The sequence below is a fragment of the Urocampus carinirostris genome, chromosome 14, assembly GCF_059441175.1.
Source record: "Urocampus carinirostris isolate Australia breed hairy pipefish chromosome 14, RoL_Ucar_1.0, whole genome shotgun sequence".
Taxonomy (NCBI): Eukaryota; Metazoa; Chordata; class Actinopteri; order Syngnathiformes; family Syngnathidae; genus Urocampus; species Urocampus carinirostris.
In genome coordinates this window covers 38,033,920-38,050,436 of record NC_142362.1, presented here as the reverse complement: position 1 = coordinate 38,050,436, position 16,517 = coordinate 38,033,920, and the positions used below count along the sequence as shown (strand labels likewise).

Below are 16,517 nucleotides of genomic sequence, written 5' to 3'. Positions count from 1 at the left end.
ACCAACTGAGGAAAAGGGCTTCAAAAAATAATCAACACGTCCACATTATTCAGCTAAATTATCAAATCCTGGAATTTCAACTTGAAATTGTAATAAATTAACCACAAACACTCACAATGGAGCAGTAAGAAGGCAGGAAGGCACGTCATCACTGTCGAACGCAATGTATTCAATTTTGTTGTGCGTGTTTTTGTTCTCATCAGATAGGAACAGAAAGATCATTTGGTCAGTTTTTGGACGGCAACACATGCTTTTAATTGAAAAGCGAGAGTGTAAAAGTTCACACTTATGTTTCAAAAGATATGAGTTTAACTACAATTCAAATTATATCAGTCTTGCGTCATTCGGTAACGCTTCACAGTTCTTAACGTTTTAGATCAGGGGTGTCAAACTCATTTGGGCTCGGGGGCCAAATGCGAGAAAAAACTCTCAGGGGGACTAGTAGATTAAAGAGAAGGGAAAAGGGAAGAAAGAGAGAAGAGACCGAGACAGAGGGAGAAAGGAATAAAGATAAAACATAAGGAAATAGGGAGAAGTAAAAAGAGAAAGCAGCAGACCAGTCGAGAGAAAAAAGAGAAGAGAGAAAAAAGACACAGAGAAAAGAGAGCAAATGAAAGGAGAGACAGAGATGGTAATGCACTAAAAATTATGGTGCCAACTGCCGTTAAACTTGGGGAAAGTTAAAGAAGAGAAAATCGTGAGAGCAAAAAAAAGGGAGGGAAAAGGAGAGAAAGAGAAAGGAGAAAGAGAGATGGAGAAAAAGAGTCAGAGAGAGGAAAAAGAGACCGAAAGTGGGAGGCAGAAAAATAGAAATAAATAAATACAGCTCCATTTGCTTTGTGAGTGGTGCCTGGCTTTGGCGGCATCCAGTGGACATATTGAGAACTGCAGCTCATTTTTCTCAAGTTCTCAGGGTCGTCTCGCCGGCCGGATTAAAATCTCTGGCACACCTGATCCTGCCCGTGCTGCATGTTTGACACCCCTGTTTTAATAAACGTTGTGAATCCTTACACGTAATGATTCACAACGTCCGGAAGTAAAAGCGAATCACAATGGCACAACTGCATTATATTAAACAATATCGCGCCTTTAGGGAAATAAAAATATAATATCAAGTGTTGGTTAAGCGCAATTTGGGCACTCATCTGCATACATCAGTATGTTTGATAAAACTCATCTCATCAGCTGCACCGCTTATCCTCAGTAGGGTCGCGGGGGCGCTGGAGCCCATCCCAGCAATCATCAGGCAGTGGCCAGGGGTCACCCTGAACTGGTTGCCAGCCAATCGCAGGGCACACAGGGACAGACACCTAGGGACAATTTGGACCGGCCAATACACCTGAAATGCATGTCTTTGGAATGTGGGAGGAAACCGGAGTGCCCGGAGGAAACCCACACAAGCAAGGGGAGAACATACAAACTCCGCACAGGAAGTCCAGTAGCTGGATTTGAACCCACACAGGAGGTTCCCAAGACCTTAGAACTGTGCCGCACATGCGCTAACCACTGCGCCGCCATGCTGCCTTTGATAAAACTCATTTAGTGCAAAAAAACAGAACAATTACTTAAGTGAAGTATTAATACAATTTGTCAATCGTTAGATCGAAAAACTAAGAAAATTCGCAAATTCAAACCTAATTTTTTTCGGTAACATGAAAAAGTAAAATGTTCAAGTTTTATTTATATAAGAGAAGTGCCTTTGTGTAAGATAAGAGAAATGTGAAGATATTAGAAACATTTAAAAACTATTGACCATCAAAACAACAATTCAGATTTTTGGGCAATAATTTTTTTGTTTTTTATGAGAGTTCCTCCAAACGCAGTCCACTGTGTTATTTTTCCTAGATTGATTTTCAAATTTGTTTTAAGAAATGATGAGTCCCAAACAAAACTTTCTGTCACAAAAGAGACAGATTTATGATATACCTTCAAATGAAACTATAAATAGTACCTTGATTGTTGTCAGTCGACATATAAATATTAGGGGTGGGCGGATTGGTCCAAATATTGATATTATTTATATTGAACAAGTACTTGAAATGAAACAACTATTGTCCTGGAATTGATATTTCACTCCTCCACCAATTTCCTCGGGTCTGCTCGTCAATGTAGATAGCGCACCAAGTGTATGCCTGTTTGCGTGACTGATAGGCACACTTTTAGCACTTCTTCCTAACTGGCCAGTGGCTGCATCCTCTGCCTGCTAGTCAAAAGAGAAGGCCTGATCTGTGCGCCAAACCTCTAACCAGAAGCCAAAAGTGACCAAGGCAAACAGGAAGCGCAGCACGGCTTGGACTTTTTTTCAACTTCAGAAAAGTACAATGCCAGTTGTTACCTACATGAGGGCAAGGAAAAACTCAAATTGGTCGTCCACTGTGAAAAACTACAAATTTAGTTGAAACCGTGAAAAAAAAGCTCACTCTCCAAAGAGCAATGAAAAAATGTAAACATGTTGCTGTTCCTGAACAAAAAACTGTATTTCCACTGTCACAATGGGAATTGACACTATTTGCATTTCAAAGGTATTTTCAAACTATTGTGCAATTTAAGGTTTTAGTTCTCTAGTTGACATTGTTTTACAGCATGTCCTTTTTTGTTCCATTTCTGCTTTTTTGTTTCTCTTTGCTTTTGTTCAGAAATAATTGTAATAGAAATATTTATAATTATTTTCGAATACTGTTAAAGTTTGCAACATATTCAATAAAAAATAAAACGTCTTTGTTTCGTAAAACCTTTGGGCCGTGTTTATTGTAATCTTAAACTAAGTCAATGGGGAGGATTCAACTATTTAACGATGATGGCATTTACAAGCAAAAAGTCTTATCAGATCGGTATCCATCGATACTTGGATCGAATTAGTACCATAATTTCAAGTATCGCCCACCACTAATAAATATTCGAATAACCAAGTGATTAATCGTCTTTTCAGATTTCAATCACTGTGCCTGTTATTGATAGATAACAATCTGATTGGCCAAAGTTGTTTGCTTTCAAGACAATTTTTTGTGAGGCAGTTGCTCAGGAGGGTGCTCTTCTTGAAATCGAGAGGTCCCAGGTTCGATTCCCACCTCCTCTGATAATTGTCGAAGTGTCCTTGGGAAAGACACTGAACACCTAATACCCCCAATAAGCAGGTAGGCGCCCTGCATGGCTAACGCTGCCATCAGTGTGTGAGTGTGTGTGTGAATGGGTAAGTGTGAAATAAAATGTAAAGCGCTTCGTGAGGTCTTCAGTGACCTGAAAAGCACTATATCAATGCAGTCTAAATCTTTTTTTTTTTTAACACCCTAATAACAAGGTTGTGTGAAGGCGCAGAAAAAAAAGACTTGGTGCACTTAATTGGTGCAAAACCAAATAATTAACTCGCCATCATAAACGATTGAACACAACATTCCGGAAAACACTCCCAGGAGAGAATATTAGATTTACTTCATTTCAGAACGCTGGAATAGCATTGGTAAAAAAAAAAAGGCAGGAGGCAATAGAAGCATTTTTTACAGTGAATGAAGGCAAGGGCTTGAGATTCCCATTTCGCGTCTGAGCCCGCATCCGTTTATATTCAACATCAGTTCTGATTAAAATAGGGCTGCAACAACTAATCGATAAAAACAATTAAAAGCGTTGAAAACTAATTAGACACTCAATTCGTTGTAGCATGTGATTAATGAGCCACTACGTTCAATTAATGCAAATAAGAATGCACACAATTCTGTTGAGACGCCGAGAGTTGTAGTACCAGTTTGGTTCAGCAGAGGGCACCAAGACAGTTTTTATTAAAAAAAGTTCTTACGTTTTTCCAAATCTTTTTTTTTAACATAGCATCATTACAAACAAATTTGGCATTAAGTTTTAACGCGGAAGTATTTCTTAATATAACAAAGTAATGAATTTTTAAGGGAACAGAAAGTGCTGCAGAAGTACAGAGAGAAAAATCATAAGTAAATAGAGTAAAAAAATAATATTTACATATTTAACTCTACACAAGGACCAGACTCTTAGCATATTATATATAATCTTAATATTGGAAATGTTAATCATAGTAAAAGATTTAACCAAGAAAAAAATTTGAAAACATTTTAAAAGGTGGGTGGAATTTGTTTATTAATTTTTGTGGGTAAAATAAATAACTACACATAAAATAAAATGTATTGCTTTTTCTCTTGTATGATAAGTCTAAATAAATACAAAATGATCTTCGGATAAGGTGATAAGAAAACAGTATCTTACATATTTGCAGGTGTATAGCATATATTTGAAAGTTTTTTTACTTTTTTTTTTATCTTGTAGAACTTTGCAACCATACTAAGGATAAGCAGTGCAGATAATGGATGGATGGATTATAGAAAATTATTTTGCTTTGTGCACTATTTTTATATCCGTCCAAAACAATGTTTGACTAAAGGGGAGGAAATTCAAAATGTCTTTAAGAAATCGGATTAATCGATTCAATGGAAAAAATATTTGACTCATATTATATAACTTATATATTATATAACATACTAATATTTGATTCATCGATAATTAATCGCTAGTTGCAGCCCAAGAGTAAAACATAACAGATGTGGCTCACACAAAATGAAAATAAAGGGGAGTCACACAAAAAAAGCAGATGAAAAAAAGCAGCATCCGTATATCGCACAACAGCAGTTTATTTTTATTCGGCAGCACATAAAAACCACTGCTCTGCTGTCCTGTGATCAACTCCCAAAAAAAAGACGGCCGCCAAAACTGTGGCAAGAAACAATCACCTCCACTCCAACTGAAGCGTCCCATTGAAATGAGTTTGGTCAAAACAACGCCAAACCTTAGAACAAAAAACTTAATGGTTAAACCGTGGGAGCAGCACAGTTTTCAGGGAGTCCTCATCTCCAATATGGTCCACGTCTCAAGACCTTGATCAAAGTTAGTCCAGTGTTTGTTGGTGGGGAAAGGTTTAATTTTTTTTTTTGTTGGACCTTCTCACTGTTGTGCTGTTTCGCTGCCAGCGAGGGTAATGTTGCCCAGGTGAAGCACGGGAAGCGGGTGAGCCTCCGTGTTGAAGACCCAACTTTCCAAGGGCATTAGGTCGTCGCTGGAGAACAGCAGGTAAAGATATCTGAGGAGGAAAAAAACAATGAGAACACCTCACCGTGTGAGTAGGTAGTACATGGAAGGTTCTCAGACCTTTTTCATGGCCAAATTCAAGCAATTTTAAAGCACTTTAAAGGCCATTTTTAAAATTTTCCAGTTCTGACAAAGGAAGATATCCGGCACAAATCTAGGAGAACGTTTTTTTCTACTTTTATGACTAAAATAAAGTCGCTATATTGCTGCTAATAAATTCTTTGTGCTATTTTCAGCTGTTATTATCTATGATCTTTTTGTATCAGTGGGCTGCTATAAACTGACATGAATTCTGCCATTCTATTGTAACAATGCACGCGCAGCTTGGCTACATCCCATTTGTTTACAAACACAGAAAGGGCTCTAAAGGTGTTGGGTAATAATTTAGTTCAATAAGGAAGACATATTAAGAAACTACTGCATGTATAAAAGCAGAAAAATGGGCCAAATTTGGACTTGTTTTTATGATATTGATTAATCTGAAGCAGAGTGCATTCAATCCTTCAATCTTAGAGATTGTTCTACTTATTCTTTTTTTGCGCGTTTTTCAAAGGATCTGTCAAAATTGGTGATTTTTTTAAATCAATTTTATCATTTATTTATAGCACTGACTAGTTGATGTTTTTAATTTAGATTTTATTATTTTACATTTTTAGGGTTTTTGTGTTGTTCGAATTTAAATCTGTATGTTACAATATTTTTGTAGATCAGTAAATATTGTAATTGATATCTCATGTGTTTGGCAGGGATCCTCTGCCGAACATATGAAATGACTAAATCATTCGGTGGATAATGTTTTATTATTATTAATAACGTTTTTTTTTAAGAAGTGCAAACAAAATGCTATCTTCGGCTACAAGAGGGTAGTGTTGGGTTTGTATAGCGTGGTTAGCTAATTCAGGTGTAAAACTGCAATCATTCAGTTTTTAAAACATGCCAGTTAACGCGTTCAATGCCAAACATTATATCATTGTTTGTGAATAAATGTGTTACGTTTATAAAAGATCTCTTGTTATTCGTGATTATAATCTGTTGGGGAAATTAGTAATGTAGGCTGACTGATAAAGCATAATACCGAAAAACAAAGCAAAACAACTTGAGTTGACATTCTTTTACTGAACCGGCCGCCCACAGAACAGAAAGTCTTAATCCGGGACCCAGAGCCAAACTGACTTGACGTCCCTGGCCAAGGCTTTGTGTCGCAGGTGGAAGCAGTAATGATACAACAAAAGGCAAGCAGACAAAAAAGGACTAATTGGCATAAAAAACACATGTAGTACTGCCAACGGAGGGCTAACCGGAACCAATCAACGAAAAACGGGAACAGCAACGGCGATAAACGCAAGGCAAGCCTGGAGTAAACACAGGGACACGGCAAAAACACACCGTGGCCAGCCAACCAGGAGCAAACATAACAGGAAAAACCTCAGCAATGTTTCCTCTAAGCTGTACAGATCGTATAAGCACAAAAGAAAAACTATCCTGCGCATGAAAATCAGTTTGCTATTCTTATTGTCTTTTAAAAAAATATTAATGTTGTATAATCTTTTTCTTTAGCACTAAGAAATAAAACATGGAGAGGCAAGTGTGGTCTACTTTAATTATTGCCTGCACGATTAGACTATGTAGATAGTTAAAACAATGCAGTTTACCAGGAAAGTCAATGGAAATGCTATAAAAATAATCATTTTCACATGATTGACTGTAGTATCTCTGGGAATAATCTTAGCCAAGTTGTTAGCCTAGTCGAGCAAGCTAGCAGCAGAGAAAAAACCACTATAATAACTGACCAGTTAAATATAACCTTTAGCCATGAAAATAAAATATCTCGGCTTAATCCCTTGTATAGGTTTTATGTAATACCACCCAGGTTGAAATAAAGAGCACCATCAGTTGCTTTTAGAGTCTGTAATACTTACTTGAGCGTCTCAGCCAGAAAGAAACTCTGCTGCACGTCATCGTAGGACGGGTTCGAAGAGTAGACGTCCTTCACACCCGAGAAGCCTCCGCTTACCCTGCAGTACTTATCAATGGCCTGCAGGAGTTGGTAGAGGTGAAGTGGAGTCTGTTGAATCTGTACTGAGTTTTGCAAATCCTCGACAATACTTTCACATCAACTTTGCTTATGTAACGACTGACAGAGTTAACAGTTTTAAACAAAATGCATTGACCATAAGATGTATATATGTCCTACTGTTCAAACTCAACCCAAGGTGCCCATAATGCTCTTAAAATTACATCATTGTACTCTTCAACTTTTATTAAATTATAAATCGACCCACCAATATTTACCATTTATTTTTATGTCACTGCATATAAAAAGGACAGTCCTTTAGTATATATGCCAACTACGGTAAGCACCAAGAGAATTTGAAATAAGCAAAATTTTTGTTTTGTGTAAACAGTATTTCAAAAGAAAGTAAATCATACTAAAAACTTCATTAAAAAATATAATTGTTGTTTGTCATACCTCAAGTGATGGCTGCGGTCCATGCTCCTGACAAATGTAACAGTTTATTGTTTCCAGAAAGTTACTTAGTGATTGGGGAGAGGTTTTCTTGTATTCATATTGAAATGCATTTCACTGTAGCATGTCTTTTACAGGGCAGCACGGCGGCGCAGTGGTTAGCGCTTGTGCGGCACAGTTCATGTCATGGGAACCTGTCGTGGGTTCAAATCCAGCTCCAGACTTCCTGTGCGGAGTTTGTATGTTCTCCCCGTGCTTGCGTGGGTTTCCTCCGGGCACTCCGGTTTCCTCCCACGTTCCAAAAACATGCATTTCAGGTGAATTGGCCGGGTCCAAATTGTCCCTAGGTGTGAATGAGCGAATGAGTTGTCTGTCCCTGTGTGCCCTGCGATTGGCTGGCAACCAGTTCAGGGTGTCCCCTGCCCACTGCCCGGAGATGGCTGGGATGGGCTCCAGCCCCCCCGCGACCCTAATGAGGATAAGCGGTACGGCTGATGAGATGAGATGAGATGAGATCTCTTTTACACACAAATAAGTGTCTGTGATGCATTAGTGCAATTCCTTTTTGGTCATTACCAGGTAAACCTTTGCCCCAAAAGTGTTAAAAACATCTAGAGGTGGCGTGCGATTATTGAAGTTTCCCTAAGTAGTTGAAATTGTAATATTTTGTCTATTACCGTATTTTCCGCACTATAAGGCGCACCTAAAAGCCTTTATTTTTTTCAAAAGCTGACCATGCGCCTTATAATACAGTGCGCCTTATTTATGGATCAATTTTAAAATTGCAAAGTTTTCCAACTAACTTGCAGCCGCCGAATCGATTTTCCCCCGAACGCCGGGAAGTACGCGGTGTATGCTGGGATTTATTTACCGGCGTTTCATTGGCTGACCAATGTGTCAATCATCATTTGAATCAATCACTATTGGCTAAAGTTATTCGGAGGTCAAGGGGCGGATCCTTTTTATCATTTACAGGCTGGCATTGGCTTAAACGGCAACACAAAGCCTGCAATTGGCCAAAACAACGGTGTATGCTGGGATTTATTTACCGGCGTTTCATTGGCTAACCAATGTGTCAATCATCATTTGAATTGATCACTATTGGCTAAAGTTATTCGGAGGTCAAGAGGCGGATCCTTTTTATCATTTACAGGCTGGCATTGGCTTAAACGGCAACACAAAGCCTGCAATTGGCCAAAACAACGGTGTATGTTGGCATTTATTTTTCGGCGTTTCATTGGCTGACCAATGTGTCAATCATCATTTGAATCGATCACTATTGGCTAAAGTTATTCGGAGGTCAAGAGGCGGATCCTTTTTATCATTTACAGGCTGGCATTGGCTTAAACGGCAACACAAAGCCTGCAATTGGCCAAAAAAAGATGAATGTTTATGGCACGTGGCTGACGGCATGGAGAAAGCATTTTTTTCTATTCTGTATTTGAAATTATTTTATTCTCCTGGATTTACTACCCTCACGGATATAAGAGGACATTGGCTGCACATTATTATGAACAAAACGACTTCGGTGAGCTACTTTGGGTTTTATATTGTCCCTGTATCTTGTTTCAGACTGAACTCGATGTTTCTGTAATAAGTGGTGCAGATAATGGATGGAATGGAGTGTCTATTTTTAAATTAAACTCAATTCCAAGTGTTTATTGTCATATGCACAGTAAAGTTGCGAGCGAAAATGAAAATAGAAACTAAGAAATGTTTGGCATTTCTTGAATCCCAAGACTTTAACCTTCCGAATGATACTTGAAATGACGCATTTAAGTGACATCGTACGGACACCGCATCCGCACGTGTCTACGACACGTATTTGCTTCTTTGCAAGCTTTGGGAATGTTAAGGGGGTAATCGGTTGGACTGAACTATCTGACTGTTTTGTCCACGTTCCCATTGTAGCGCCTTATAATCCGGTGCGTCTTATCTATGTCAAAAATTGGACCAAAAACTATTTTTTCGGGGTGCGCCCTATAACCCGGTGCACCTTATAGTGCGGAAAATACGGTAGTTATGTGTTAACAATGCCCAATTGAGTTCAAAGAGCCATTGTGCTTTATTTTCCAATGCGCCCATCTGCTTACTTTTATCAGTCCTGTTCGGTGCGGAACACATTCGATTCGAGTAAAGTGGGTTGGGGGAGTGCTGGAGAGGGACGTCATGCTCATCGCAGATTTTTTTTTTTTTTTATAAATGCCTATTTGTCAGTGGAGCATAAAAACGGTGAAAGTAAGAAAAGGCCTGTTTCCAGTAAAGTATAAACGCCAACCCAAACCCCCAAAAGTTTTTTTTTTTAAAAGAAAAAAAGAACAGTCTATAACAGTTTATACGAGTAGGTCTAAGGAATGCGTATACGTACTAGCACGTTAATCATGAACGGGCTGCCTAAGGCTGCAATCATGACTTTAAGCCAGGAGATGACGCCAAAGTGTTTGAATCCTGCACTCCACGTTTGAGGATGCAGACAGACGAAGATTTCTGAAAAAATATTATATCAACTCTATTTTTACAAATGCTTTTCAATTCTAAATTCATCAAAGTGTTATGTCAATTTAATTACGGAGGTTAGTAAAATGAGTATTCACCCTTGAAAATCAAAAATAGTTCAAATTTAAGTAATTTTTCATCTTAACAGTATTTAACCTATTAATCCTTTCAATGCCAACTATTTTAGAAAATGTTATCAGGCCATACCGTCAACATTATAGTAGTAACTTTAAGTAACACTTGTTAACTGGAATTTTGGTCAATCATTTTGGACCAGACCACAATTACGGCATTTCCCAGACTATAAGGGGCACCCAAAAAAACATAAATTGAAAAGTGCGCTTTAAATTCCTGTGTGCCCTATGTATAAAAAAGGCACGAAATGCATACCAGAGTATTATTTTATTTTTGCAATTATTAACCAGTCAAAATGTATCACTAACCATAATTGTTTAACAATAGAGGCAACGGGGAGCGAACCCGCATAGCGATTGTAAGAGCTATGAATCTTGATCATCTTGCCACTAGGTAAGGTGATGAAGGTAAAGGAAAAAGGTCTTATCATGATGACACTGTTTTAAGTCATAGTACCGGGTACAAGTGTTAGAAAAATGAGAAAACTAAGTCCTTTAGTGTTAACCTGTGGTGTTCCGCAGGATTCAGTACTTGCCCCCTTCTTTTCAGCTTTTATATGCTTCCATTGTGTGATATTATTCACAAGTATAATACCATTTTGGCGCACGGCGGCGCAGTGGTTAGCACGTGTGCGCCACAGTTCTAAGGTCTTGGGAACCTCCTGTGTGGGTTCAAATCCAGCTACCGGACTTACTGTGCGGAGTTTGTATGTTCTCCCCGTGCTTGCGTGGGTTTCCTCCGGGCACTCCAGTTTCTTCCCACATTCCAAAGACATGCATTTCAGGTGGATTGGCCGGTCCAAATTGTCCCTAGGTGTGAATGAGTGAGCGTGTGGTCTGTCCCTGTGTGCCCTGCGATTGGCTGGCATCCAGTTCAGGGTGTCCCCTGCCCACTGCCCGATGATTGCTGGGATGGGCTCCAGCACCCCTGCGACCCTACTGAGGATAAGCGGTGCAGCTAATGAGATGAGATGAGATAATATCAGTTTCCATTGCTACGCAGATGACAATCAACTAGGGCTGCACGGTTAACCGAAATCGAATCAATATCGCAATGTGACGTAGTGAGATAGTAAACCGCAAACTACTGCGTTTTTTTTCAAGGATTCATAGTTCAACTTTGTTAATTGTTTGACTGAGTGGTTGTCCAACAAGAATTGTCACATATCAGAGTTTAACATCCCCGGCCAATCAGAAGCAGGTTTTAATGGCACCGACCAATAAAGGCGTCAGAAAGTTTGCAAGACGTGGGTGCACAACTTTGATAGGCTGGTGTAAGCTGCCAGTCAGCCTAACAGCGCGTACACAAATGGCCACACAACAGACTCTAGCATGTAGCTTGCCAGCCCCTTAATCGTTTTGTTACACTGAAAGCAATAACCCTCAAATTTCGTAGTCTTTTTGTATAATGACAAAAAAGACCATTCATTCAACTGCAATTCTGTTTTTATTTGTATGTCTATAGTTTATATTTTGTAACTCTCTGTCTCTATCTCAAGTTATGTTTTCATGTCACTATGTTTATGTTCTCCCCGAAAAGAAAACTAACACAGAGAATGCAGGTTTCTTTTAAAATAGAAAATCAGATTGAAATTGCAATTTAGGTCTGGAAGAATCGAAATTAGTTTTTTTTTCTTTCCAAAATCGCGCACCGCTATTTTATAACTTCCTTTTTTCCAATGTTATTAATGATGCAGGTATACTTTGTTTGGTGTGGGTTATTTTAAGTGCACAAAGTTTCTTTCATAGTGTGCAAATGCTCTTGAATTTTTTTTAAGATGTTATTTCCTTTTTTCAAATGTTATTTATGAGGTTGACTTTGTCTTTTTTTTTTTTTTTAGAAATGTTCAAATAAATAATTGAAATGATATTTTGTGATATGTATTTATTTTAAAAATTGTGCAGAGTGGACCATTGTTTTAATAAGCTTGAGGTGCTATCTATTCAATCCACAGGTAGGTAGGTACTGTACTCGCATCGATTGATGAATCAATAAGTAAAAAATTGTCAAGAAACAGCAACCCTAACAAAGCTCCAAGAAGAGAACGCTGTTTTCTCAAGGCTAAGCTTGATTGAGGATAAAAAAAAAAACAACCAGCAGAGAAAATGCACTTAGAAAAAAAAAAATCAAAAATCACATAGAAACCGCAATACTGGTTTGTCTGAAAAAAAATCGCAATTAGGTTTTTTTCCTAAATCATGCAGCCCTACACTCAACTATTTCTTCAATGGAGGAATCTGCCCCATTCAACTGTAGCAGTGTTGACTTGAAAGTGATTAACAATTGGCACAACATTTTGTTCTCACAGTTTCTTAGCTCAAATCAAGGATTACAGTATGTGTGACAAACGCGTTCATTTATATCTGTCAGGACGAAAAAATGACTTCCCACAATGCCTTTCGCTTCATTTAGTTGAGAATCTCATGCACTTCGTAAAAACTGCTTGTCGGGGATAAAATACTGTATTTCAGTTGTCCCTAACGTCATCAGTCCCATGGACAGGTTTAATGTCTCAAAATATTCTTGCGGCCTGGCCCAATAATAACACCAACCATGTGGTAGCCTGTCTAGAAATATAGTGGATAGGCTCCGGCGGTCTAACCACCGCAATTCGGGTTTGATTCCCGTTTCATGCAACTTTTGCAATTGTGATCAGCTATATATTCTGACTGATCAATCAATGCACAGATATGGTTCCTAATTGTTTTTAGTACAAACGTAGCCCTTACTGTAGTTTTAATTCTATGCACCTTGTAGTCCAATGCACCTTTTACATGGAAACATTTAAAAAAAAAAAGACACATTTTTGGGGGTGCACTTTAAAATTCTGTGCGCCTCTTAGTGCGGAATTTTTTTATATAACCGGAGCAATCTGGCATGTTAGTTTGGAAATGTAGGTACCTGTGCTGCTTCCCAGCCCCACTGGCGATACTTGGGGTCATGCGTGAACCTCCACATGTACCAATAGGTTTCGATGACCTCGGGTCGCAGGATGTAGTACTTCTCATTTTGACGCACAGCCACTGCCTCCAGGCCACTATCAAACTTGAAGGCCTCGGGGCCAAGCTTCACAACTGCAGAAGAAAATAAAGATTAGGCCTGATTGTTGTTTGCAGATGACACAGCGCTTGTGGCTGATTCTGAGGAAACATTGAGAAGGTTGGTAACAGAGTTTGGAAGAGTATGTGATAGGCGTAAGTTATGTGTCAATGTTGGGAAGAGTAAGGTGATGAAGTGTTCACGTGATGGAGTGGGCATGACGTTAGAAATCAGGTTGCATGGGCAGGTGCTGGAAGAAGTTGAAAGCTTTAGGTACTTGGGTTGTGATGTGGCTGCAGTTGGTGGAATGGAGTGTGAGGTATTGCACAGAGTGAATCAAGGAAGCAAAGTTTTGGGTAAAAAAACAAAACAGTAGCAGTAGCTCAGGAGGTAGAGCGATCGTTTTAGGATTAAGGGATCCCAGTTCGAATCCCGGCTTGTCCGTGTTACATGCCAAAGTGTCCTTGGGTAAGACACTGAACCCCCAAAACCCCCAATAAGCAGGTTAGCGCCTTACATGGCTGCACAGATCATGGCCGCTATTGGGAAGCACAATGTAAAGCGCTTTGGGAAGTCATTGACTTGAAAAGCGCTATATAAATGCAGATCATTTCATTTCATTGGGTGCTCTGAGGAGAGTGATGAACAACAAGAGTATGAGTATGGATGTTAAGAGGGGACTGTATGAGAGTGTGATTGTGCCGACTGTGTTGTATGGTGCAGAGACTTGGAGCCTGAACACAGATTTAAGAAGGAAGTTGAATGTTTTTGAGATGAAGTGTTTGAGGACTATGTTAGGAGTGACAAGATTGGATAGACTGAGAAATGAAATTGCGAGGGACAGAACTGGAGTAGTGTGTTGATAAGAGAGTACTCGGTTGGTTTGGACACATGGAGAGGATGGATGAGGAGCGAATCTTGAAGAGGATCTACAGAGCAGAAGTCAATGGAAGGAGACCAAGAGGTAGGCCGCGATTGACGTGGATGGATGGTGTTATGAGTGCACTGCAGGAAAGAGGTCTAAATATAATGGAAGCTAGACCTCTTGTTGGTGATAGAAAGGAGTGGAGAGGTGTTGTGAAAGGATAGTGGAATTGTGGACACGTTCTTAAGGATGGGCTGGGCACCTGTATGATGCGGCAGGGGTAAACCAGTGAAAGCTGTCGGGCCCTGCTGTTGAACAAAAGAGTGTGTTGTGTCACCCTGACCCGAGTGACAATTGTGCATTAGTCTAGGGTATGCATGTTTTGTGTCCCTCAAGGGCTTTTCTCATTCTTTGCGCACACACACACACACAGTGTCCCCAAAACTTGTTTGTGAGGAAATACTGGAGATTAGAGCCATTTGCTTTCTGGTGTCCCGTTTCATCTGGAGGGATGAAAGCATGACCAACTTGGGTGCCGAGGTGCCTAACTTGTTTGGGTGTTTGGGCAATTGGGTTGGCCATGGTCCAAAAAAATTTTGTGTGTGTTTTTTTTGTTGTTATATATTTCCCTTTTATTTTCTTTGTTATTGTATGTGTGTCTTGCTGTCGGTCACCCCTCTTGAGGGATATGACCAAGGTAGATAAGGTCTGTTTAGATAGGCCTGATTGATACATCCAAATTTTAAAAAGGTTTTATCATTATAGATTTTTCTTCACAATAAAAATGCTTGTCTTACTTTCCGCAAAGACAATGAATGCACCAATGTTGCGTGCATAAGCAAGCGTATGACACACATTTCAGTATGTGCCCCTTTTCTCATTTGTTTTTTGTATATCACTCACAAAGTTTTCAGTTCAATATACTGATTTAAATATCACACCTAAACAAATTATTAATGTTGTAGAATAAGATTTTTATAAAGAAACATTTGGGGCACAAAAAAAAAAAAAGAAAATCAATATAACCCTCCCCTGTCCTTCCTTGAAAACGGAATTTCTCTATAAACCTAATACTAATTTGTGCCAATATTTTCAGCTGTACCTGAAATCAAGCATTTGCGCTAATTGGTGATTGTTAGGGTTGCTGCTGTGGAGACATTTTTTTAAGGTCACAACACAGCATCTCAATATGGTTAAACCTGGACTTTCACAAGCCACTTGATACATTTCTTCTGCTTTTAATAAAGATCATTTCCATCGAAATTGAATTGGATGCTAGTACTTTATTTTGATGATTATTGCTCACTGTCGTTTGATGCTTTAATTATTATGCACAATTTACAACATTTTTAATCTCGACCTATCATGTTCTCCAGCTAACCACTACACTACGGGAACATTGCCCTATGGTCGTGAAAATACGGGATGCGTTTTTTGGCTTGAGCAACTTATATTGCGGAAATTACGGTAATCAGAGCAGGAAACAAAATATAGAAAGTTATACTTTTAGTATGTGTTCTAGTTAAATGTTATTGAACGAAAAAAGTTATCTTTAATTTTTAAGACTGTACTTGGTAAAATTATTTGTTGGCACAGTAGTATAGGCAAGACTTACCTGTTCTATCGTAAGATTCGTGGCATGTGTGCGCTATCTCTGCGGCCAGCTGTAACCAATGACCCGCTTTGTCGTCCGGCGAACCATCAGCACCCAGCGCAAACATTCCCCCGGCAAAGCAGGCAAGGTGGCCCATCTTCCTTTCCAGGTGGCCGTTCTTCCATTCGCCAATAAATGTCAGGCCACCGTTGGACTTGCGGATCAGGTGCCGCTCAATTGCCTGCAGGAGGCAGACAATTTCAATTGACTATTAGATAGATAGATAGATAGATAGATAGATACTTTGTTCATCCCCGAAGGGAAATTCACATTTCCAGCAGCATCCCTGAGCTGAGAACAATCGAGAACAATCGAAAATAACACGGGAGCTGCTGCTATTGCATATACTGCTGAAAAATTTTGATCAGGATTTCATATTTGTGTCTAGCTAAATGGAAGAATGCTTGACAACAAGGGTCAGGAACCTATGGCTCGCAAGCCATATATGGCTATTTCATGAGTACATATGGCCAGGAGATAAAATAGAACCTGCACAAATACTTAACATATTCTTACTGTTGGAGCCGCTTGTCACATATGCAAAGCCGGAAAAATGCTGGCTGTTTAAGAGTTTAGTCCAGTATCAGGGTTCCTACAGATTAAGGCAAGTTAAATTTAAGACTATTTAGGACTTTTAGAATGCCTTTTAAAATCAAGTTTAAGACCAAGTTGACAAAAAAAAAAAAAAAAAAACATAAATAAACAAATATTTCTTGCACCCACTACATCATGCCTCATACACATAACCCGGCACAGCT

At 39.1% G+C, this 16,517-nt stretch overlaps 1 protein-coding gene across 1 annotated transcript in view; it reads right to left on the bottom strand.

The window, feature by feature from the left end:
- Nucleotides 1-4,631: 4,631 nt before the first annotated feature.
- Nucleotides 4,632-16,517, bottom strand: part of man1a2 (mannosidase, alpha, class 1A, member 2) — a 56,183-nt gene continuing 44,297 nt past the window's right edge. The window contains exons 11-14 of the mRNA XM_088352151.1: nucleotides 15,721-15,940; nucleotides 13,103-13,275; nucleotides 7,023-7,138; nucleotides 4,632-5,095 (exon numbers count right to left, since the gene is read on the bottom strand). Coding sequence (XP_088208277.1) covers nucleotides 4,960-5,095; nucleotides 7,023-7,138; nucleotides 13,103-13,275; nucleotides 15,721-15,940 — 645 coding nt within the window. The 3' untranslated portion in view covers nucleotides 4,632-4,959. The remainder of the gene's footprint in view (nucleotides 5,096-7,022; nucleotides 7,139-13,102; nucleotides 13,276-15,720; nucleotides 15,941-16,517) is intronic.